Here is a 26,462-nt window from a genome sequence, read left to right as displayed (position 1 = left end):
TCGGGAGCGGCAGTGATGGGAGAAAGCGCGCTGGAGGCAGGAAGCGCGCGCCGAGCCTCCCGCCGGGCCGGGCGCGCTGGCCCTGAGGCAGGGCGCAGTGCTCGAGGCGGGGAGACGAGCTCTGAGGGAGTCGGCACCCGGGCAGCAAAGTCCGGTGCGGGCCGAGGCGCCCGGCGGAGCGCACTTGTCTCCGTTTGTAAAAGGTGCTCGGGGAGCCCGCCCCGGTGAGTTGACCGCCCGGCGAGAAGAGGCGGGAACCGCAGGGCGAGCGGCGCGGGCTCCTCCCCCGGCGCCTCGGCTATTTGGGTCAGGACGAGGCGGCCGCGACGCCGGACCTCTGGACCCGCTGGCTCCGGGACTACTGTCCGCCCGCCGCTTCGCTCCCAGCCACCCCGTCGGCAGGTCCCCGGTGTCCGACAGCAGAGAGGCCGGCGCGGCGAGAACTCGCGCTGCGCAGGTGGGCAGTGGGCATCTCGGCTGTCCGGGGTGGGATGCGGCCGAGGATCGAGGCGGCACTTCCGGCGGCGGCCACCGCACTTCCGGGTCGTGCGGGCGTCCTCTAGGCGTCCGCAAGGCTGGGGGGCATCCTCCTCAGGGCGGTAGAGAGGGCTTGCAGCAGTTTACCCTGGCGCAACTCTCGCCCAGCCGGTGCCTGGGAAGTTTCAACCCCGGAGGTCACCAGTATTTACGCGCGGGCGCCTGGCGTGGGGTGCGTGAGGAGCGGGCAGCGTACTGCCTCGGCCTGTCGGATCCCTGCAAACGCCGATGAGTTTCTGCCGGAGACACTTGCTCGCTTCTCACCTGGGCTCCCTGGATCTTTCTTACCTTTGAAACTTCAGCAAACGTTTTTGTTTTGAACAGATTCTCCACCTATTTTACACAAAATGAAGGCTAGATTTTCAGTGGGACAAACATTTGCAAATAAGCCAAACATCAGGGAGCCCTAAATGAAAAAGAAATTATAAAATAGGAAAAAAAATGAAAACCGAAAGAAATGTGAGTATTAGAATTCACTTAGAAAGTATCAAGTTATCCAGATCGCTGTGGAGAATCTAATCGCTAATTCAAGGGCTCACAGCAATTCCCTTGGGAAACTTAAAACTCAGGGTCGTTTATAGCCCATATTGTGCCTTTACCCTTGCAAAAATTTTCATCCATCTTCCGAGTTTATCGGAGTTCTATATTTTATGTATTTCCTCCTACGAATCTGCTGATGAAGTAAGTGAATATATATGCTAAATATTGCTGAAAGCATTGTAAGTAACTTGGTAAAGCATAATTTCCATTTCTAAACATTAATTTTAATTAAAACTAGAACATGAAAATTAAATGTTTTCTGAAGTTAATGTTTTATGACTGGTTCTACAAAGGAATTTTAATGCAGAAATTTCAGTAGAGTCAACATTTTGATGATTTACTATTTCAGCAAAATTCTTAATTCTCATCTCTGCAAACAACCTTTAATTATGTATTACCCATTAATTTTAGATGCCAATAATTTATAATAAAATGTCTATTATTTTACATTATTATTAGCACCTTACAAATTGAAATGTGACAGGAATAATACTTAGTATCTGATTATCTAGTCTCTCTCTCTCTCTATATATATATATTTTAAACCAAGAATCAATCTTTCTTCCTTCCTTCCTTCCTTCCTTCTCTCTCTCCCTCCCTCTCTCTCTCCTTCTTTCTTTCTTTCTTTATGCCATGGGATCTTACTTCCCTGACCAGGGATTGACCAGGGCTCCAACAGTGAAAGCACTGAGTCCTAACTACTGGACCACTAGGGAATTCCCTAGTCAATATATTTTTAAATTACTGTGTTTTTATACTAAAGTGCAAGTGTCTACTACTAATGTGATAATTAAATGTATTAAAGTTATGTAAATGATGTAATATAACCTTTGAAATTATACTGCAGGCAAGCAGGTGTTCTGATTTTTAATGAGTGGCATTTTGCAAATTATTGGCTTAGAAGCACATTCATTTTATACTGATATAAAACTCAAACATAGCTTGAGCTATTATTCTCTAATTGTGATTATTTAAAACAAATACCTGCTCCATTGATTTTAGTTTTTTTCCCAGTTGATTTTCTCAGTTCTGAAGTCATATTTCAATATGGTAGTTCTATTTTTAGCTATTTAAGGAACCTCCGTACTGTACTCCATAGTGGCTGTATCAATTTACATTCCCACCAACAGTGTAGGAGGGTTCCCTTTTCTCCATACCCTCTCCAGCATTTATTGTTCGTAGATTTTTTGATGATGACCATTCTGACCGGTGTGAGGTGATACCTCATTGTGGTTTCGATTTGCATTGCTCTAATGATCCCTGATGTTAAGCAGCTTTTCATGTGCCTGTTGGCCATCTGTATGTCTTCTTTGGAGAAATGTCTGCTTAGGTCTTCTGCCCATTTTTGGATTGGGTTGTTTGTTTTTTTAATATTGAGCTGTATGAGCTGTTTGTATATTTTGGAGCTTAATCCTCTGTCAGTGGCTTCATTTGCAAATATTTTCTCCCATTCTGGAGGTTGTCTTTTCGTCTTTTTTATGGTTTCCTTTGCTGTGACAACTGTGGCTCTTTATTATAACACTGCTTTATAAACTTAGGACCCTTACAAGAGTATGTTCTCTATCCCTTCCCAGCCTTTGGGCTATTGTTGTCCTACTTTCTTACTTCTACATATGATAAAAACCTCATGATACGTTATTGTCATTTTTGCTGTAATAAGCAAATATTTTATGAATAAATCTTAAAATGAGAAAAATGACTTATATTTTGCCACATGTTTGCCACTACTGGTGCTCTTCATCCTTTGTATAGATCCAAGTTTCTATGTGTTATTATTTTCCTTCTGCCTGAAGAACCTCTGTTAGCATTTCTTGTAGTGAAGGGCTGCTGGTAATGGATTCTCTCAACTTTTCTTTGTTTAAAAAATTCATTATTTTACCCTCATTTTTGAAAAGTATTTTACTGGGTGTGTAGAAATGCAAGTTGACAGTTTCTTTCGGCACTTTAAAGAGGTCACTCTGTTGTTTTCTTGCTTGAATAGTTTCTGAGGTGATGCCTTGGAGACAGTGTCTGCTGTAATCTTATCTTTTTTTCTCTGTACATAATATGTCTTTTTTTCCCATCACTGGCTGCTTTTCACATTTCTTTATCACTGGTTTTCGGCATTTTAATAATGTTTTGCCATGGTTTGGTTTTCTTAATTTATTCTTCTTGGATTATGTTGACCTTCTTGGATCTCTGGGTTTATAGATTTTGTCCAACTTGGAATTTTTTTGGCCATTTTTCCTTCAAATTTTTTTGTTACCCCTCCTTTTCTTCCCTTTAATTATATATGTTTTAGACTGCTTGATATTACGCTATAGGCTCTACTTGGTTTTCTGTTTGTTTGTTTTTTAGTCTTTTTTTAAAATCTGTGTGCTTCATTTTGGATGCTGTCTTAGTCCATTTGGACTGCTATAACAAATTCTGTAGACTGGGTGGCTTATATAAAACAGAAATTTATTTCTCATCATTCTGGAGGCTAAGAAATCCAAGATCAAGGCACTGGCAGATTCACTGTTTTGTGGGGGCCTGCTTCCTGGTTCAAAGCTGGTACCTTCTTGCTGTAACTTTATGTCGTGGAAGAAATAAGGGATCTCTCTGGGGTCTCTTTATAAGGGCCCTAATCCTATTTATGAGGGCTCTGCCTCCTAAAGGGACTCCATCCAATACTATCACCTTGGGGATTAGGATTTCAACATATGAATTTGGGGGGACACAAATATTTAGTCTATAGCAGATGGTTTCTATTGTTATGTCTTTGGGTTTGCTGATATATTTTTTTTCCTGTAGTGTTTCTCTGCTGTTAATCTCATTTAGTAAAATTTTATTTCAGTTATTTTATTTTTTATCTTTAGAGGTTCTATATGGTTCTGCTTAATGCCTTCTATAACTTTCCTCATCATATTTATGTTTTCCTTTAGCATATTTTAAATATTTATATTAAATAATGAACATAATATCTGTAATAGTTGTTTTAAAACCCTTATCTGCTAATTATATCACCTCTGTCATTTTCCTGCATTTTTACATGTCTAGTAATTTTTGATTAGATGGTCAACATTGTGATTTTATGTTGTTGAGTTCTGGATTTTTTCTATTCCTGTAAAGAGTGTTGGACTTTCTACTGAAGGCAGTTAAATTACTTGTGAATCAGTTTGATCCTTTGAAGGCTCTTTTTTTTTTGCGGTACACAGGCCTCTCACTGTTGTGGCCTCTCCCGTTGCGGAGCACAGGCTCCGGATGCGCAGGCTCCGCGGCAATGGCTCACGAGCCCAGCCACTCCTCGGCATCTGGGATCTTCCCGGACCTGTGTCCCCTGCATCGGCAGGCGGACTCTCAACCACTGCGCCACCAGGGAAGCCCTGAAGTCTCATTTTTAATCTATTTTAGAGCAGGTCTAAATAGCCTTAACTCTAGTGTTAATTTAGCTGCATTAGCAAGCCATTACCCTTCTGAAGCCTCTACTGAAAGTCTCAAGTAACTCATACACACTCTACACTCTGGATGGTAAACACTTGAACACTTACCAGTTCTGTGTAATCTTTAGGAATAGTTCAGCGTACAGCTTCCTGGTAATTGTTCTTTCCCTTGAAATTGTTTTTTGCCTGGCTCAGTGGGGTTTCACTCTATGCATGTGCAGATTGGTATTCAATTAAAGGTGCAAGGAGAGGGACTTCCCTGGTGGTCCAGTGGCTAAGACTCCGAATTCCCAATGCAGGGGGCCCAGGTTCAATCCCTGGTCAGGGAACTAGATCCCGCATGCATGCCACAACTAAGAGTTTGCATGTCACAACTAAAGATTCCATAGGCTGCAACTAAAAGGACACCACATGCCACAACTAATGATCCTACATGCCACAACTAAAGATCCTGCATGCCACAACCAAGATCCCACGTGCTGCAACTAAGACCTGGCGCAGCCGAAATAAATAAATAAAAATTTTTAAAAATTAAAAAAAAAAAGACTCAAGAATAGCCCTATGCGTATTTCTGGAATTCTTTCTCTGCATAACTCCCTCATCTTCAGTACTAAGTGGGCACAAATTCTGGGTGCTTCAGTTTCTCTGAACTCTGATCTCTTTTCAACTCAGTGAGATTACCAGGCTCTGTTTGGTTTTCCCTTCCCTGTGCCATAGTCCAGAAATTGCCTCCAACTGGAAACCTGGGGAGATCATAGTACTTTCCTCTTTGTTTCCCTTTTATCAGGGATTAAGGGTGGCAGTGCTATAATAATTTGCTCCTTGAGAAAGTGTCAAGAAAAACAAACTGAAATATTTGCAAATTTAATTTTGTAACAGACAGTTTACCATTATTTGTATCATTTCTCCCAAGTTGCAAACAAAATTTAATACAGGTGTTTACCTGTTTATAAAATAGGGGAAATTGATGGGAAAACAATTTTGGAAACTTCAAAGTCTGTATAAAAGCCTTATTATATTTTACTCTCATTACAAAAGTTTATCCTTGTATTTATATACTCATTGCCATTTTAAAGTCTCGGAAAGGGGGATTTATATTATTGTTTTCCTTTAGTGGCCTTCTTTAAGAACAGTGATAAGCAATAAAACTAGTGAAGAGTGGATGAAGTAAAGAAAGATTATGGTGCATTTTGTCAAAGTAGCTAAGTTTATATGCAATAAGTTTATGTTTATATGGAAGTTTATAAGTTTATATGGAAGCTTAGGCCCGTGTAGCCCAAAGCTTGGGTCTTTGATGCAAAATGGTGAAAGTTCAGAAGGAGAAAGGAGTCAAAGAAATTACTTTTTTGTTACTTTAAAAATAAGTGAACATTTGAAAGAAAATAAAAACATTAAGACCTCAGACAGAAATAGAAATGTAAGAAGCAGAAGAATTCCAGGTCAGAAGAAAGGAGGTAAAGCCTGCACATACATTAGCATCTCTGCTTTCCATGTTGAATAAAAGAGATGAGGTGGTTACAAACTTGCCACAACTCTTTGTATATTTTATATCTCAAAGCCCATTTTAAAATGTTTATCACTCTAAATTGGAGTACAAAATGTTAACTAGATGCCAAGGAAGAGCTTTTTCTTGGACTTTCCTTAAAGATTAGATAAAACCCAGACATTAGCACACTAGTTAATTTTATACAAATAAAAGGTTCAGACACAGTTAAGCATAATTTGAATTCTTAAATAGTTTTTTCAGAAATTTATAATGATGCTTTTACCTCTATCATACCCTTTAAAAATATATAGTAAAGAGTAAATTTCAGATCAGAAGTAGAATACAAATTCTGAATTACAGTTGATACTTTACACTGGTTGTCAGTAATATCCATACAGGTAGTATTTCTATTCAGCCACATACATTATAGAGGCAATTACTCATAGTTTATTTTAGTTTGTGATTTATCAAGTGTTATTAATTTTTTTTGTGATGAGGTAGACTTGGTTTTTGTTGATTGAAAAAGCCCTAATATTTTTGTCTTGGGAAAGACAGAAACAATGTTCATTTACATTTATACTTTTAATTTTAGAAACAAAAACCAGGAAATGCCTCGTTCCACAAACAAAGAAATGATACTTGGCATCATGGTGGGAACTACTGGAATCAGCTTGCTGCTTCTGTGGTACCACAAGGTTCGTAAACCAAGGACAGCAATGGATTTACCTAAATTTCTTTCTCTGGGTAATTCACTTGATTTGATGCCTTTGCAAGATGAAATGCCTAATGGCCAAGGAACAACAGCGATCTTTCAAGGAAGGCAACTTCAGATATTGGAGAAGTTAAATGAATTACTGACAAATATGGAAGAACTCAAAGAGGAAATCAGAGTTCTTAAAGAAGCCATTCCAAAGCTGGAGGAATATATCCAAGGCGAACTTGGAGGGAAGATAACTGTTCACAAGATAAGTCCTCAACACAGAGCTAGAAAAAGAAGGCTTGTCACAGTTCAAAGTTCAGCAACAAGTAATAGTTCAGAGGAAGCGGAAAGTGAAGGAGGGTAAGATTCTTTAAGATGTTTCCCATGTTGAATTGATTATTTATTGCATTATTGCTATTACTTAGGTACTTTCATTATACATTCCCAGTCATATATTCTGTTACTGAGAAGGCATAAAAAGGAGTGATTCTTTTGTCTTATGTTACAATTAAAACCCTATTCCATAGAGGTCAGTATTTTAGTTTAGACCTCAATGACGAAAAGAATGTAACTTACTCTAGTGCTAGGTGGCATCACATGAGTATTGAGGAAGACAGTGATTGTTTGCCAAAATGTGTAACCTGTTTTTGTATGTGGCCACTGTGTGACCCCTTGCATAAGGACTGTCCAAAGAGTACTGTCTAATAAAACTTTCTGTGATGATGGAAATGGTCTAAATCTGTGCTGCCCAATATGGTAGCCAGTAGCCACATGTGGCTATTAAGCACTTGAAATGTAGCTAGTGAAACTGAGGAACTGAATTTTTAATCCATTTCATTGTAACTAATTTAAAATTAGCCGCATGGGACTAATGGCTGCTGAATTGGGCAGTGCAGACCTAAAAAGATTTGAGAATGTACAAGTGACTCAGTTTCATCCTTGCATGGGTAATTCATTGAATTCTACAGTCAAGAACATAAAAAATGTTCTTTTACGGGAAAAACAAATGATTTATGAAAAAAGGAATTGTGCCTGACTGGTGTTTCTAAGGAGTAAAATAGGCAAGTAAATAAATGCACCAGTGAATGTAGCATAGCCTGAAATTCTTTAAGGCAGGGACCCTATGTTTTCGTCATCGTATTCCTAACACCTATTATTGTGCCTCCCACTGAGTAGATGCCAGTAACTATTTCTTGAATTAATGAGTGATCTGCTAAATAACTATAGAATCAGAAGAAGGAGAGGGGATCTGGAAAGAGGAAACAAAGTGTAGGGATTTAAGGGTGATTTCATAGATAAAGAAGTGTAAATGGTTGATGAGGTCTTTGAGATCAATGCTAGGACTGGAATTACTTAGCATCTTTATATAGAACTGGAGAAATAACTTATGAAAAATCTTTCAGAGAGAGAAGAGCCACAAATGCTAGATCTAGATAACAAGAAGGTCTTAAAAATTTGTGTTCCTGAACAACAGGAAAGTTGTAGACTGGTTTTAAAATAGGCAATGAAATGGGTTTTGTTTGTTTGTTTTAGTTTTTATTTATTTATTTTTGGCTGCGTTTGGTCTTCGTTGCTGGACGCAGGCTTTCTCTAGTTGTGGTGAGCGGGGGCTGCTCTTCGTTGCGGTGCGTGGGCTTCTTATTGCGGTGGCTTCTCTTGTTATGGAGCACGGGCTCTAGGTGCATGGGCTTCAGTAGTTGTGGCATGCGGGCTCAATAGTTGTGGCTCACAGGCTCTAGAGCATAGGCTCAGTAGTCGTGGCGCATGGGCTTAGTTGCTCCATGGCATGTGGAATCTTCCTGGACCAGGGCTCGAACCCATGTCCCCTGCATTGGCAGGCAGATTCTTAACCACTGCACCACCAGGGAAGTCCGGGCAATGAAATGTTCAAAAGGAATCTAAAATAGTTCTAAATAATTTAGAACTGTAACTCAGAAAAGACACTTGTTAATTATTATGGGTATAGAGAACAGCAGCTTAGGACTCTGATAATGATAAAAATCCAACCATAACATTGCACATCATTGAGAGTTACTGAAGACAAACCGATGGTTATCTTACCTTATGTAGATCTGTGGTGTTTCCTCACCAGGAGTCCTATGTGCAGTTTTGGCAATCACACCTTAGAAGGGACATAGTGGAACTAAAGACTAGCCAGAGAAGATCTGCTAGACTGAGGGAAGAGATGGCAGCCCTGATGAAGGAGTTTAGGCCAAAAGGATCAATGGCCCTTAATCTTAAAAGACCCTGGTTAAGCTGAGCACAGGCTTGCTCAAGAAATTCTAGTATTCTAGAAAGACAGGCAACCTTTGATAAGATTAGGATAAGTTTAGGACAAATGAAAAGAAGATAATTATGGGACTTAATTAATTTCAAGTAATGGTGTAGACATAAATTTTTTTATGTGGGTTCAAGAGGGATTTGTGAAATTTATGAATAGTAGTCACATACCGCTAAAAACAACTAGACATATCAAAACTTTAAGGTTGATGTCAAGTAAGACATCCCCTTCTCTTTCTTGATCCTGGGTGCCTTTGTTAGCAAGAGTACGAGAGTAGATGTACTAGAGCCCTAATAATGGACTAGACAATAATGGACAATGAATGGCATTGAAAGCAGAGGGAGAGTTGAATGGAAAAAGAAGATGTGGTACATATATACAATGGAATATTGCTCAGCCATTAAAAAGAATGATACCATTTGCAGTAACATGGATGGACCTGGAGATTATCATACTAAGCAAAGTAAGTCAGAAAGAGAAAGACAAATATCATATGATATCGGTTACATGTGGAATCTAAAAAATAATGATATGAATGAACTTATTTACAAAACAGAAACAGACTCACAGACTTAGAGAACAAATTTATGGTTACCAGGGGGGAAGGGTGGGGGGAGGGATGGATTGGGAGTTTGGGACTGACATGTACACACTGCTATATTTAAAATAGGTAACCAACAAGGGCCTACTGTATAGCACAGGGAACTCTGCTCAATACTCTGTAATAGCCTAAATGGGAAAAGAATTTGAAAAAGAATAGATACATGTATATGTATAACTGAATCACTCTGCTGTACACCTGAAACTAACACAACATTGTTAATCAACTATACTCCAGAATAAGATAAAAATTTAAAAATAAATAGAGGAAGAGAAACTGTTTCCCCCTTAGCTCTACTTTAGAAAAATAAACAAAAGCAAAGAAATGAAAACAATTTGTTTCTTTTTCTGTTTTGAAAGGAATAAGATACAGAAAGATCTAACACATCTTTCTAAATAAACACCTAGAAACAAACTTTTTAAATAAGTAAACATTTTTTTTTGAAAGTAAGGTTTTATAAAATATATTTGTTTCAATTTTAGATTGCATGTCCTCTTATAACCTGCTTGGGACAGAAACAACTGGTCATGGTGAGATACAGTCATAATCCCATTACCACATTTAAGATGGGTTGTAGCCTTGATACATAGTGTCCTTGATAGCAAAATTAAAACAGCAAATGACAATTACATGTTCCATATGTAAATTTTATGCTTTGCAAGAGGCACCTAGAGATTTTGACTTCTTTTAGTAAAATAGATGTCAGTCACAACTGGCTGATATTACTAGTTTTACACACGAAAAGAAAAACATCTAATTATATTCTTCGTTGTTGATTAAAACTTGAGTGGGTAGATCAGTAGAATGCATTTTCTGTAAACATTATTAGAATCTTCTGCATGCCTCTCTTTGTATCATCGTGGACTTATGGATTTATGCCTTATTTCGTCTCAGCTAATTTCATTTAATTAGTTGTGGAGGTGATGATGACTAAAGGCTCAAAATCTCATGACGCTGGCAGGCTCATCAGTGGGCCTGCCAGGGTTCTTTTCCCTTCTTAGAACTAGCGTGAACATCTTGGAAGGCATCTTTGCTTCTTGGTAATATTGTTTCAACTGATTTTGGTTTGGGCCCCTGCTCCAAGACTTGGAATCAGCTACCGTCCTGGCAGCATTGGTTCATTTCTGTGAGAAATAGTACTAGATACCAAAATCGGGAGTGTAGGGTAGTACTGTTTTTAGGCAGGATGATACCAGAGGCTGTTTTGGCCCCTTTAGGGACAGGATAAAGAAAAATCATTTAAAAAAAAAAATATATATATATATATATATATTTTTTTTTTTTTTTTTTTTTTTTTTTTTGCGGTACACGGGCCTCTCACTGTTGTGGCCTCTCCCGTTGCGTAGCACAGGCTCCGGACGCGCAGGCTCAGCGGCCATGGCTCACGGGCCCAGCCGCTCCGCGGCATGTGGGATCTTCCCGGACCAGGGCACGAACCCGTGTGCCCTGCATCGGCAGGCGGACTCTCAACCACTGCGCCACCAGGGAAGCCCTAAAATATTTTTTAAGTCATTAGTTCACATTGATGTTTTCAGTTTACATTTAAGTCTTTCCCTATTTCTGAAAACTTTTTAGTTCATTTTCTTTTTTAAGCTGCCCAATTTTCTTTCTTCTGTCAACCTTTTAGCTATATTGCTCTATCAAACCATGGGTTTAAAAGTGTTATTTATATCACAATGGTATATAAAGCTTCAGAAACCTCCCTTTCAGAAGTTAAATCTTATTCCAGTTTTGGTTAAAATATTACCCCATAATAAAATTCATTGTTCTTCCATTTCATGTGGGCTTTAAGAGAATACATGAGTTTGAAAATTAGATAATTCTGTTAGGTGAGCAAGGTTGTATAGCACCTTATGGGCCTTCTTGATTTTTTTCTTGACTTGGTATTTTCATTTTAGTATTAAGTTCACATGATAACCTTCAGATAGTATCAACAGACACATTGCTGATTATTTGAAAAGAAAATAAAAAGAAACCCCAGAAATCTACCCACAAAGAGCACCAGCACAATAAAAGCCATAATACCTAGTACCTTAGATGATATTACTTTATAAATAATAGAAGATGGTCATGAAAGCAAGACCACAGACAGATACAGGTTTTTGAGGTTTTATTTAAAACTTCTTAGACTTTAATTTTCATGAGCCAAAATATAGACTTTGCTTTTTGTTCATTTACATTTTTATTTTTACCACTATCTACTTCCTCCAAGTCAGGTTTAGCGTTGAACTTCAATTTTTCAAGGCCTTGAGAGAAAGACAAATTCAGATATTCAGGATATGGTGATTCTGTATCCCTTCATGTTGTAAAAGTAAAAATTTGCAAAAAAATTTTTTTTGTTTCAGATTTTTTTTTTAATGAAATGCTACACATACAATTGAGATCCTCTTGTACTCATTTCAGAGGTAGCCATTATCTTGAAGTTGGTGTGCAATCTTCCTTTGAAAGTTTTAATGCACTCCTACATACACTTGTTTACATAAACAATGAATAAATGGTCTTTGGTTTTAAAATTTTACATAAATGGCATTGTAGGGTACATAACACTTTGTAATTTGCTTATGCATCAACTTTTTAAGGAAATTTTTCCATATTGATATACGTAAACTTATTTCACTCTTTTCAGTTGCTATGTTGCATTCCATTGTATGAATAATATGCCTTAATTTAGTTCCCTCTTGGGGGGGTGGGTGGTGGTGATGGGATGAATTGGGAGATTAGGATTGACGTATATACACTAATATGTATAAAATAGATAACTAATAAGAACCTGCTGTATAAAAAAATAAAATAAAATTCAAAAAAAAATTTAGTTCCCTATTGATGGATGTTTAGGTCACCATTTTTTTGCTTTTATGAACAATGCTTTATTGAACACCTTTCTTCATAATTCCTTATGTACATGTGGAATAATTTGAAAGTATATACTTAGAAGTGGAATTGCTGAGTTATAGACTAAATACACTGTTATTTTCTATTACTTAATTATCCTTCAGAGTATACCAATTTATAATCCTATAAACAGTGTATGAGAATTCTTATTTTTCCATACAAATTTTTATATTATCAGACTTTTTAGTTTTAGCCAACCTGATGGCGATGATGTGGTAAGTAATCATTATTTCAGTTTACATTTCCCTGAGCATTAGTAAGATTGGGCAGCTTTTCATAGTTTGTTTGCCATTTAGCTCTTTTCTTCTATGAATTTCTTTAAAAAAAATAATAGTAAAGGAAGGGAAGCACTAACAGTTGAAGTCCCTTTTATTCATTTGATGAGAGTGTCTTCTCTGTGGTAGGCACTGTATAGGCTCTCGAAATAACAGCAGGGCATAAGATAAAGGCTCACAAGTAAAACAGAGTTTTAACAAAATGTGACACAATGTTAAAGAGGGATACTCTCAGTCTATTTCCACCAGAGCCCCAAAGGCCAAGAACAAACAATAAGTGTGGGGTACTCTTGCATCCTAGAGCCAGATGCTAAACCCTCCTGTTTCAAGCTGGGGTGAGGGCTGGGGGGGGGAGCCCTTGAGCATAGTTTTAGGCTGCAGAGAGGAAGCCAATATAGAGAGTGAGTAAAAATACCAGCGAGGAATTAAGTCAGAAATGAAGACAAAGGGGAAATGAAGGAAATAACCCATGAAACAAGGTGTGGCCTGACCCTGTTAGCAGCAGTACAGCTTAGGTATTGAGCTAACATGTTGAAGAAAGAGAACAGTATCACTTGTAGACTCCAGGGAAATTTTATTAACCTCAAGATAGTATTTTGGTAAAAATGGGAACTGACAATATAAAATCTCTAAAACTCCCACTCCAAGTAAGATAGTTCTAGATTAGGAAAAAATGTTACATAGCTTAAGCCATATTCTACATTACATTATTACATTACATTACACTATTCCTGGTCAGTGCTTCTATTACCATAACATTTATATATATATAATAGCCAGTGGGTTATTAAGAAAGACAGGTAGAACAAGCTTGCAAAATCATTCATTTCTAAAATAAATATTTATTGATCACTGACTATGAGCTACACTCTTGTAGGTGGTGCAGTGGCAACAAACAAGTCCTTGCACCTGTCGAACTTACATTCTCTTGGCTTTTGCCTCCAATTTGGAGACATTTGTCTATAGAAGCCTCACCTAGTGATCTTGCTTCTTGCGCTTTGTTCACAACTTGAAGCGCACTGTGTTCATTCCTCCTACTAGTGAGTCCACAGGTGAATCTGGGTGCCCCTGATTCTTGGGACCAACGATAAAACTTAGATCTTTAAGTATCCTCTCCAATGCCCAGGACCAATAGATACAATGCATTAAATATTACAGTAATTCTATGTGTCATATAAGGGAAAGAAAAAGATCCCAGTTCTGTGCACAGATATTACAGAAGAAAATGAAAGTCAACTCCATCAAAAATTTGTTCCAGATCCTGTTCTAAATGTTTTATATTCATTATCTCCTTTAATCCATACAATAACTCTCTAAGGAAGATGATACTGTTATCCTCATTCTAGAGATAAGTCTGGGAAAGATTAGATAATTCCTTGGTAAAGGGCAGAGTCTATACACCGTGCTACACTGCCTCTTTTCTTCCTCATCCCCAGTTAAGAAAGTGCAAGGTGTCAGAGTGCTCTAAAAACATTATCCTAGGAGATAAAGGGAGGGGGGGTAAGGCCGATATGTGTGTGAAGTGCTGGCAGAACTCAGACTTTACCTCCCAAGGTGCCTGGCTACCGAAGTACCATAACAGTCACCTCAGTTCCATTTGAGTGCCCTTGAAGGCCTAACCTAACCTAAGGAGGAGTGTGTGGGGTCAGATGTACTGTATGTCACTGATTATAAGATGAACCTTCTTTTACATTTTAACATCTCCTAAGTCAAGATGTATCTTACCACCAATTAATAGATCATATCACTGTGTCATAGTTTAATTGGCAACATTTTTTCCTTTCTTGCAGTTGATGGTGGTTTTGATTCTGTGAAATATGGGGTAGATACCTGGGGTAGATATGTGGGTGTAAGGACCAGAAGCTGAAAGAGTTCCTGCCTTATCACCCTAGTTTTCTCAGGGAAGGACCATAGGTCATCTTCTAGAATGGAAGGGAAAGTACACCGAGGCATGTGAGGAAGGAGATTGAGATTTTTTTTTTTTTTTTTTTGTGATACGCGGGCATCTCACTGCTGTGGCCTCTCCCGCCACGGAGCGCAGGCTCAGCGGCCACGGCCCACGGGACCAGCCGCTCCGCGGCATGTGCGATCTTCCCGGACCAGGGCACGAACCCACATCCCCTGCATCGGCAGGCGGACCCCCAACCACTGCGCCACCAGGGAAGCCCGGAGATTGAGATTCTTGACTCCCCTCTTCCCCATACCACCATCCTCTCCCATCCTCTGTCAATTTCCAAGTCTTAGGGCTTTGGCCTTCTTAAGAGCCTGCACTGATGTTTTCACTGTGATGTCTGCAGTGCTTAGCACAGTGCCTGACACATCATAGATGATCGTTACCTATTTATATTAATAAATGAATGAACACATGACCAAAGAAAGTACTGAAGAGACATTGTGGGGAGTGGAAGAGGACATTAACTAGGAACATGGGTAAGGATTACCCTGCAGACTGTTGCTCCAACTGAGGTTCAAGACTGTACCAGTTTGCACTGCAGTGTGCATCTTTTCACTAGTTCTTGGCCTTTCATATATAGAAGTGGAGGAGTCAGAGGGCTTAATTGATTCAAATTAGGAGATTTGTAGGGTGAGTGTGATAGAGAGGCAAAAGGCTAAGGATGTCTAGAGTATAGATAAGGAAATAAGTCTTCTAATGTTGCTGGAACACATCTGTGTTTATTTCTTGACCTAAAATGTGTATTTTGTTTTGCTTCTATTGTTTTAAAAACTACTTCCTGTTTGTTATTAGGTCAGTTCAAACCCTTGACTATGTACTGTTTCTTTACTAGACTGTATTTAGTAACTACTGTCTAGTGAGTTAATTTTATTAACCTTTCTTTCAAAAGAAACTAATAGTGGATAAGGAAATTATAGAAATAACCTATGAAATTATTTGGTGATCTTCAATCCATATTTTTTTCTACCTTTCAAATCACATAGATAATCATGCTATCTGAGTAACTACAAACAGTGAACCTATGTGGTTAGAGTTTAATATTGTAATGAAAGAAAATAATTAACCTGGTGATAATTTAGTGATGAACATTATTGTTATTTTGCATAATTAGGTATATTTGGTAAATATACAAATAACTATCATTCATATCATGTAATAGATTGAATAATCTACATTCACTACACTCAGATCAGCTAAACATGTAACTAACTGTACTTTATAACTGAATTCAGAGCAGCTCACTATCGCTGATGTGGGAAAATCTGGCTGGTGTGGGAAAATCTGAATGTGCCAATTCAAGTTAACTGTCAATTCTAGTTTAGAGCTAGTTATTTTGTGTTAAAGATTAAGTCACATTCAGGGTTTCCCCTTCTTCCTCCCTCTTACTTCTCCTCAAGTGTAAGCTAGGTCCCTAAAGGGTCTTAGCATCTAGGCACCAAGAAAGGAGGGACATTCAGTCCTGATAGCATTCACTGTCCTTGTCCTTATTGGACTCCAGCTCAGGTAGGAAGCTGCTGGGAGGTTCCTTTTAACTGTCACTTTAGGGTTTGTTTATTACCGAGATGATCTAGATCAGAGCTACTCAGAGTGTGGTCTGTGGGCCAGCAGCATCCATATCCCACCTCGTCTGGGAGCTTGATGGAAATTGGCATTCTCAAGACCAGCCCCGGACCTAGTGAATCTGAATCTCTGGGATTCCGCATTGTGCCCAGGAATCTGTATTTTTAAATGCTCTCCTGGTGACTCTGATGTACCCTAAAGTTTGAGAAGCTTTGTTCTAGAAGATTTTCTAACTTTCAGCTGAGATATCATGACAGGATTATAATTTTAATTACTAGCAATTATAGTTATAGATAAATAAGATGTCCCTGAGGCATAGTGAGGAATATAATGATGAGGTATTAGTCTTGATGGGAATAGAGCAGCTGAGGTAAAAAAGGAAGAGGTTTAGGTAACCATAGGACATGATGAATGCAGAAGGTACCTGGGAACATGGAATTGATAGAAAAAAGAGAATTGGGAAGGGATTGAAGGAGAAGCGTGTTTTAAATGCTTACTGTTATGACAGTTTACTAACTTCTTTTGGGCTGTGTCTAATTAAGGTTCTCTTAAAAATAAGCAATGAGGGGGTGATTTTAGGATTAGAGATTTAGATAAGTACTCTATCCAGAAAAATATTACAAAACCTTTAAATATTACTCATACTAGTATGCAATTTCTTTTCCTTTCAAACGTCTGTGCAGATCTGGACCTTCTTCCCCACCCCTCAGACATGCACACCTAAACACTTTTTTTAAATTGATAATTGTAGATTTATTCAGTGGGGTGAGGAGGGGAGTGATCTGACCTCGTTCATTACCTCCTTTGGGCAGAAGTATTTGTCAGCATTGAGATATTGTCATAACTTCATCATTTCCTTTGGGGTAGCTCAGTGGGCAAGTGCTTCTTTTAGAGGCCTTTAGTGGGAATGTTAAACAACAAACTGGTCTACTTTTGGAAAGAGAAGTTTTTAATAGAAACTTTATAAGCATTATATAATCCATTGTTTCAGTTGCAAAAGATGTCCTTTTGGAAAAGGTACTCACAGATCTTAATGTGACTTAGGAACAATAGACAATAATCTCACAAGAAAGGGAAGCAAATAATAGATTGCTATAATGAGAGACAGTCCTCCTTGGGCTTCCTATTCACTTACACATCTTGCTAGGTATGCCAAGAATCAAGAATGTAAGGCCCTGACCACCCTTTTTTTCCCCTAATTTATAAAAAAACCGAGACTTTACTTTTTTAGAGCAGTTTTAAGTTCACAGCAAAATTTAGGGGTTGGTACAGAGATTTCCCATACAATCCCTACCCTCACACATGTATAGCCTCCCCCATTATCAACAGCTCCAGCCAGAGTGGTACATGTGTTACAGCTGATGAACATACATTGATACATACATCATAATCACCCAAAGTCCATTGTTTACATTATGGTTCACTCTCGGTGTTGTACATTCTGTGGGTTTGGACAAATGTATAATGACATGTATCCACTATTACAGTATAATACAGAGTATTTTCACTGACCTAAAAATCCTCTGTGCTCTGCCTATTCATCCCTCTCTCCCCCCAAACCCCTGGCAACCTCTGATCTTTATACTGTCTCCACTGTTTTGCCTTTTCTAGAATGTCATACAGTTGGAATCATATAGTATGTAGCCTGTATTGGCTTCTTTTACTTAGTAACGTGCATTTAAGTTTCCTCCGTATCTCTTCATGGCTTAACAGCGCATTTCATTTTAGTGCTGAATAATATTCCATTGTCTGGATATACCACAATTTACTTATCCATTCACCTACTAAAGGACACCTTGGTTGCTTCCAAGTTATGGCAATGATGAAGACAGCTGCTGTAACCATCCATGTACAGGTTTTTGAGTGGACATGAGTTTTTATCTCATTTAGGGAAATACCAGAGCACTTGATTGCTGGATTGTATGGTTAAGGGTATGTTTAGTTATGTAAAAAGCCTCCAAACTGTCTTCCAAAGTGGCTGTACCATTTTGCATTCCCACAAGCAATGAACGAGAGTTCCTGTTGCTCCACATCCTCCCCAGTGTTTGGTATTGTCGGTATTCTGGATTTTGACCATTCTAATAGGTGTGTAGTGGTATCTCGTTGTTTTAGTTTACATTTCTCTAATGACATATGATGTGAAGGATCTTTTCATATGCTTATTTTCCATCTGCATATCTTCTTTGGTGAGGTATCTGTTAAGGTCTTTGGCTCATTTTTAAATGAGATTGTTCATTTTCTTATGGTTGAGTTTTAAGAGTTCTTTGTATATTTTGGATAACCGTCCTTTTTCAGATGTGTATTTTGCAAATACTTTCAGTCTGTAGCTTCTCATTTTCTTGACATTATCTTTCACAGAGCAGAAGCTTATCAATTATTTCTTTCATGGATCATGCCTTTGGTATTGTATTTAAAAAGTCATTGCCATACCCAAATTTATCTAGATTTTTTCCTATGTTATCTTCTAGGAGCTTCATAGTTTTACATTTTATATTTAGGTCTGTGACCCAATTTGAGTTAATTTTTGTGAAGGGGGTAAGGTCTGTGTAGCCACTCTTTATCCAGGCCATTTCTCTGGTTTGTGGTGAGAAGCCTTGAGGAATGAGGTAATGTTCCCCTTCTGGACCAACAGCAGATTTGGTTACTGCTTGCTATAAAAGCGGGGGATTCCCTAAGCTCAGTGTTGCTTTCTTTGAAATGCAGCTCACTGCGAATGTAAGAGTGTCTGGGCCCTGTGCATTGCCCTTGTGGGTCCTGAGGTCAAGGAGAACCAACATAAAAAAGCTGGTGATCACATTGCTTAATTTGCTGTGAGTAATAAAGTCCTCAATCTCTTACACAAAAATCGTGTGTCTTCTGCCAGCAACCATGAAACAGGAACAGATTAATTCATTAGCTTGTATGTTGGGTAAAATCAAATTACAAACTGACGATTGTATGGTGAGAATTAGAGAGCTTTTAGCCTCTGAAGGGGGATTTGTTCAAGGGTTTCCCAAAGAAGGTTGTTAGAAAGGGAACAAAAACAGGGGGTTGTAGTAGGGTGTATAGGATATTGGAAGTTAAAATATATATATTTGAGGGTATGTTTTATGTCATAAGTGGCTATACACATATACCTCTTATGTAGACAGTTCTCCAAGTTGTTTTGGAAAAGGAGAAGGCAATATTCCTTTTCTAATAGCTCTGTTAATCTTGTCTTAAAATGGGTTTAAGTTGTTTCAAGGGGTTATAAACAGTGGCACAGCAGATCTCCATAATCTGTGCAAGTGGCCCATGTAATCAGATGGCACGCTTTACTGCCAAGGTAAATTTAGCTTGTTTCATTTGGGGGGCAGTGACATTTGCTATTTAGGCTTTCTTTCTTTCTTTTTTTTTTTCTTTTTAATATATCTTCAGACCAAAGTCTGTAACCGTAACTTTTCCATATCACGGGAGGATGTAAAACCCTGGGGTAAAAAGTGTTCAGGTGAAAGAAGAATGAGTTAGTAGGCTAGGGGTGTGGAGGGCAGCTAGTTAGAGAGTTCCAAGTAAAGGATCGTAGAGAGATCATATATGTTCCTGCTTCCATCCTGCTGTTTCCTTGTCCCTTGATTTGTTGGCTGTCTCCTTGAACATAATGAAGTTAGAATACACATTCCACAGTCACATGGATTGCAGCTTTTCAGAGAGATGAGCCACAGAACAATTTTATTCTAAACTGATGTCATTAGATTCTAGAATCTGCTCTCATCGTATTCTGTGTTATTGCCATGTTAGTTCTACATGCAGCTTAAGCATTCAGCTTCTAACCTGTTCCACCTACACAGGGCATTTTACGGCTTAAAGATGATGGCTTAGAAAGGAAGGGAGAGATTTACTTTGGATTAAATTCAGTATGGGACAATGCTTAAGGTAAGCCTTTAAAAATAAAAAAACACTTCTCCATATGTTTCATGTGCTAAAGAACATTGAAATACTCATAAACCAAGCTTTAATGTTTCCTTTAGTTTCCCACAATAACTGAATATCTGGATATTTATCTGGAATATTCTCTCCAGAGAGGTTCTGCTTTATCCATGGTTAATATTTTAAAACGTGTTAGTCAGCAGGGTATAAATTTATTGTACTTATTAACCCCTTTAAATATAGTAGTTTAATAGTCTCAAACAGATATTATAACTTAATTATTTTCAAAACAGGGAAGTTCTACCTTTCCCTTCAGGGAATCCTTTTGATCTGGTGCCCTCTCAGATGTTTTCCCTTACTTTTCTTTGTGCCTGCTTCCCTGAGTCTTTCAATTTATCTTCCCAAGGTTTAATATAGTGGGCAGGTACTGTGTAGTTAGTTAGAAATAATCTTTTAGACTTAGGCATTCTTTTGGATACATCTATGTGGCTACCAACTTCAGCTGTCTTAATTTCTTACGTTGTTTCCATATTGAGAAGGTGGCCATTATTCTTCAGGAGGCTTGGCAGGTTTCCACCTGTACTCCCTATTTTTTTCCCTCATTTGACACTTTTCTCACTCTAGCTGCTGCAAAGAGGACCAGAGCTTCCAACCAAAATGTCCTGCAGATCAAGTTTCTTCAGACCCCCTGCACCCTGGAGCCTCTTCTATTATTCAACCACCAGAATCTCTTGATTTTAAAACAGCTCATCCTCCTTTCATGCATAGAGGCAGTTCACCTAGAGGAAGTAAAATTGCCTCTTCTTCATCAAATACATCTTCTTACTCATCTTTCTTTGGAAGAAGACATTCTTTATTTGCTAAATTTCAGAAAAGCAGTGCTTCCCTTCATTCTGGACAAAGTAGAGCTAACTTTGATTCTGAAGAAAAAAGAAGCTTCGGTGATTTAAAATCGCCCTCAGAACATTTCGCTTTAGATCCAGAAGTCTTTTCTCTGCCCCCAAACTAAATATAATTTCCTGTTATGAGAGTGCTAGTAATTTTTTTGATCCTCAATCAAGAAGTCAATGCATATTTAATCCAAATGAAATTGAAATCATTTCTAAAAACTTGAGTATTACTGATGCTGGAAAATATATAAGCTCTTATTCTCCTGAATATAACACTAAATATTTTATGAATTCTGAAACAAATGCTAATTCCTCAGCCTGTCGGAACACTGACGCTAACATCTATCAAAGCACAGCGACCATGCTTACTTTTCCAACTATTACTTCCTATTCCTCTCAACAACATGGAGTTGCCAGTGATATTCAGGAAAGAGAGCAGTTAAGGAACAATTCCTTTCATCCTGTTTTTCAAAGTCGCAGTAGAAATAATTCTCCAGCTATGTTGCAACATCATGCCTCTCAAAGTGTAACTTTCCCTGTTCTCCATAATGTTGGATTTACTTCGTTTTATAAAAATGCTAGAAGCTTTACCCCACCTCAAAATGGAGTTACCTCAGATCCCTTTGAAGATGAAAACAATGCTATCTCGTCTAAAGATGAAGACAAATCTTCACCTAATGAAATTCCTAAAATAAGGTCACCTCAGACTTTACCCTCTCTTAGAAGGGCAGCTCAGATCAGAAACTTTCCCACCAGGCATACTATATAGTCTGTAGAAATCACTGCTCAATTTTCATAGAGGTCTCCTCCCTTACTAAACTTCACTGCATATTCTGAAAAAGAGCTCTACATTGCAGTCTAAATTTAACTTTAATTTCCGTAGTTTTTGAAAGATAGTTTATTAACATAATTGGAGTATGAAAATCAAAGATTATTCATCTGTTTCAGGCTTTTAACAGATTTACTGCTTATAGATTGACTAGTCCCAAATTTCTGAGTGACTATTGTAATACTTTTGTGGTCTGAAAATAACATCAAGCTTTAGATCTTCTAAATGTATTACAATCTTTGAGAGTTTAACATCTTCTTTTATTCTACTCTAATCATTAAAATAGTATTCCTCTATAATCTATAGAGCTATATTCATCAGTTCACAAATTCCCATTTATATCAGCCTTGCTAGCTATAGCTCATGCCAGACATCCCACTGATAGACAATGTTTTTACTAGTACAAGGATCAAATCATAAGTAAAAACATATTGTAGTGGAAATAGGCAGAATATGTTGAAACCAGATACTTTAATTAGTTTTAATACACGTTAGTTTATATATATGTCTGAGAATTCAGAAAACTCTGAAATCAGAGTTTGTCTTTTTATTTTTAAAAGTGAAAATTTTCAGATTTTTTCCCGAAATTTTTATAAAATTTTTATTTTAAAAAGTGTCTCCAAAATTTTATTTTTGATGTGAAAATTTAAATTTTTTCCATTATATTAAGCAAAGTTTATAAATATATTTATCACAATAACAAATAGAAAATGCATATAAGCAATTAAAAATACTTAGAATATAATTGGGTTTTGTAGAGGAAAGAAATTTGTATTATTTTCAATTATTTGTCATAATAAAATGCCCGCTAAATTTATATCATTGTACTAAGATATTTTTACTTTTGTGTTTTCCTCCTCCTTTTCGCATGTATAATTTTTTTTCTATTTTAATTTTTTAGTTGTGGTGAAATACGCATAACAAAATTTATCATCTTAACCATGTTTAAGTTCACTGGCATTAAGTATATTCATATTGTTGTACAACCATCATGATCATCTATCTTTAGAACTCTTTTCATGTTGTAAAGGTGAAATTCTACACCCATTAAGCAATAACTCCCCAATCTTCTCTTCCCCTAGCCTCTGACAACTGCTATTCTACTTTCTGTCTCTGTAAATTTGATTCCTCTAGGTACCCTATATAAGTGGAATTATATAGTATTTGTCTTTTTGTGACTGGCTTATTTATTTCACTTAGCATAGTGTTCTCAAGGTTCATCCATATTGTAGCATATGTTAGAATTTCCTTCTTTTTTAAGGACGAATAGTATTCTATTGTATGTATATACCACATTTTTCTTAGTCATTCATCTGTTGATGGACACTTCGGTTGCTTCTACCTTTTGGCTATTGTGAATAATGCTGCTATGAACGTGAGTGTATAAATATCTCTTCCAGACCCTGCTTTCAATTCTTTTGGTTATATACCCAGAATTATATGTTAATTCTATATTCAATTTTTTGAGGAACTGCCATGCTTTTTTCCATAGTAACTGCACCATTTTATATTCCTCTAAGAATGCATAAGGATTCCAATTTCTTCACATCCTTGCCAACACTTGTTTTTTGGTTTTTTGATAATAACCATCTTAATGAGTGTGAGGTGGTATCTCATTGTGGTTTTGATATGCATTTTCTCCCATTGTGTGGGTTGCCTTTCATTGTTGATTGTGTCCTTCTATGCACAGAAGTTTTTAATTTTGATGTTCAGTTTATTTTTTATTTTGTTGCCTGTGCTTTTGGTGTCATATCCAAGAAATCATTGCCAAATACAATGCCATGAAGCTTTTCCTCTATGTCTTCTCCTAAGAGTTTTATAGTTTTAGATTTTACACTTAGGTCTTTGATCCATTTTGAGTTAATTTTTGTATATAGTATAAGGTACGGATCCAACATCATTATTTTACATGTGAATATCCAGTTTTCCCAGCACCATTTCTTTAAGAGACTGTTCTTTCCCATTGATTGCTCTTGGCACCCATGTCAAAAGTCATTTGACCGGGTATGTGAGGGTTTACTTCTGCACTCTCTGTTCTGTTTCTTTCATGTATATGTCTGACTTTATGCCATTACACACCATTTTGATTACTGTAACTTTGTAATAAGTTTTAAGATCAGGAAGTGTAAGACCTCTAACTTTGTTTTTTCAAGATGTTTGGTGGAATTCACCAGTGAAGCCAGGTGACCCTAGGCTTTTCCTTGCTGGGAGGTTTTTGATAACTGACTCAGTCTCTTTGCTGGTTATAGATCTGTTCAGATTTTCTATTTCTCCCTGATGCAGTATTGGTATGTTGTATGTTTCTAGGAATTTGTCCATTTCAACTAGATTATCCAGTTGTTGGCATACTATCCTTCACTGTAGTCTCTTATAATCCTTTTTATTTTTGTAAAATTGGTAGTGATATACCCTGTTTCATTTCTGATTTTAATTATTTGATTCTCCTCTCCTCTTTTCTTAGTCAAGCTAGCTTAAGGTTTGTCAATTTTGTTAATCTTTGAAGAACCAGCTCTTGGTTTCATTGATTTTATGTTTTTTTACCCTCTATTATGTTTATTTCTGATCTAATCTTTATTATTTCTTTCCTGCTAGCTTTGGGTTTAGTGTGCTCTTTTTCTAGTTCCTTAAGGTGTAAATTTAGGTTGTTGATCTGAGACCTTTCTTTTTAATGTAAGCATTTTACAGCTACAAGTTTCCCCCTTAGCACTGCTTTCACTACACCTTATACACTTTGATATGTTGTGTTTTCATTTTCTTTTGACACAAGATATTGCTAATTTCCCTTGTGATTTCTTCTTTGACCCATTGGTTGTTTAATAGTGTGTTGTTTAATTTCCACACATTTGTGGATTTTCCAGTTTTCCTTCTACTGTTGATTTTTAGTTTCATCTCATTACAGTCAGAAAAGATACTTAGTATGATTTTCATCTTTTAAAATTTATTAAGACTTGTTTTTCTTTTAATATTGTGCTAACAGGACCTGCAGTACTGTGCTAAGTAGAAGCAGCAATATTGGACATCCTTTTCTATTTCTGATTTTAAGGAGAATGCTTATAATGTTTCATCATTACATATGAACTGTATCGTAGTTTTTGGTTTATATTCTATTATAAGAAGTTCTATTCCTTGTTTATGCATTTGGTATTTCTTTTGTGCTGAAATGGTGTTGAATTTACTGAAAAAAATTTTTTTGGTAACCACTAAAATGATCGTACAGTTTTTCTCTTTTTATCTGTTATGCTAGAGAAATTTTCTAATGTTAACTGTGCTTGTAATGAGTGAGATAAACTCAATTTGGTTACAATGTATTCTCTCATGTGTGTTGAAGTTTTTTGGTTGATATTTTGGAGGATTTTTGCATCTATGTTTATATGTGAAATTGGCCTATAATTTTCATTTCCTATTATACTATACTTGTTTGGTTTGGGTATTAGTTTTACTAGCTTCATAAAATGAGGTGAGAAATGTTTCCTCTTTTTCAATTCCTTAGAAGAATTTGAGTAATTCTTTGCATATATTGATAGAACTCTCTATATAGCTATCTGTGTCCCCCTCCCTTCTGTCTATCTGTCTCTCTCTCTGTCTCTTTCTGATTTAATTTATTTTAATGGCTATAGGAATATTCCATTTTTTTCTTATAAAAATAACATCTTTTTTGAGATATTAATCATATACCATAAAATCACCCTTCTAAATTGTACAATGTAGTGGGTCTTAGTTTAAATAATATTGTCTGATATTAAACCAGTTACTTTCTTTTAGTTATTATTTTCTTACTATATCTCAGGTGCATAGAATTGGACTAAAAATTGTCTTTAGCTCATGCAAACACTGATTACTGGTGCATGCATGTGCCACTTTTACTCATTTATTTAGTTTGTTATTATAAATAATGTAATAAGCATCTATGAAACCATTTGGCTCCCTGCCTCCCCTCACCTGAGGGTAACTATCATCCTGAGTCTATACTCTATATTGTTCATTCCTTGCTGTCCTTTTTATATAATTTTATGGCATATGTGTATATTCCTTAAAAATAACGTTGAATTTTGATTGTTTTATGAAAAGGGGATCATGTTGGATATAATTTTAAGAGCTTATTTTTCCACTTAATATAAGTTTGTTAAGAGTCTTCCCTATTTTGCACATCACTGTATTTCTTTCATTTTGACTGTTGGGTAATATTCATCCACTCTCTTGACTGGGCATTTCAGTTGTTTCCTGGGGTTTGCTATTGTGAAAGTACTGTTGTCTATATTCTTACAGCTGCCTCCTTTTGTACATGTGCCAGAGACTTGGTTACTGAGTCCTCAGATATGTGAAAGTTCATTATTAATAGATGATGCCAAAGCGCTTTCCCAGCTGGTTTCACCAGTTTACATTCACATCAGATCCGTGGATTGACTTCCTCTCCAACATATAGTATTGTCAGATTTTTAAATTTTGTAAATGAAACAGGTCTCAATAATATCTCTCTGTGGTCCTGATTTGTATTTCTCTGATCGCTAGTGAATGTTGAACATCTTTTCTTACGTTTATTGGCTATATGTATTTTTTCATTTGGGAAAACCTCTTTTGAGCTTATTTCTGTTGCATTTATTGTGTTTTTTTCATTGAATTTTAGAAAATAT

At 37.0% G+C, this 26,462-nt stretch overlaps 1 protein-coding gene across 3 annotated transcripts in view; it reads left to right on the top strand.

Annotated features, from left to right (window-relative positions):
* The first annotated feature begins 325 nt into the window (after positions 1–325).
* Positions 326–26,462, top strand: part of RMDN2 (regulator of microtubule dynamics 2) — an 80,820-nt gene continuing 54,683 nt past the window's right edge. The window contains exons 1-2 of one of the 3 annotated variants that reach the window (XM_067703233.1): positions 326–457; positions 6,557–7,024. In XM_067703233.1, the coding sequence (XP_067559334.1) occupies positions 6,573–7,024 (452 nt within the window). In that variant the 5' untranslated portion in view covers positions 326–457; positions 6,557–6,572. Of the gene's footprint in view, positions 458–548; positions 997–1,053; positions 1,257–6,556; positions 7,025–26,462 lie in introns of those variants that run through there. The other 2 variants (XM_067703232.1, XM_067703234.1) reach the window with 2 other exon arrangements.

Source organism: Pseudorca crassidens, chromosome 14, assembly GCF_039906515.1.
Source record: "Pseudorca crassidens isolate mPseCra1 chromosome 14, mPseCra1.hap1, whole genome shotgun sequence".
Taxonomy (NCBI): domain Eukaryota; kingdom Metazoa; phylum Chordata; class Mammalia; order Artiodactyla; family Delphinidae; genus Pseudorca; species Pseudorca crassidens.
Note: the sequence above shows the minus strand (reverse complement) of the source record. Positions and strands in the feature narration are given on the sequence as shown.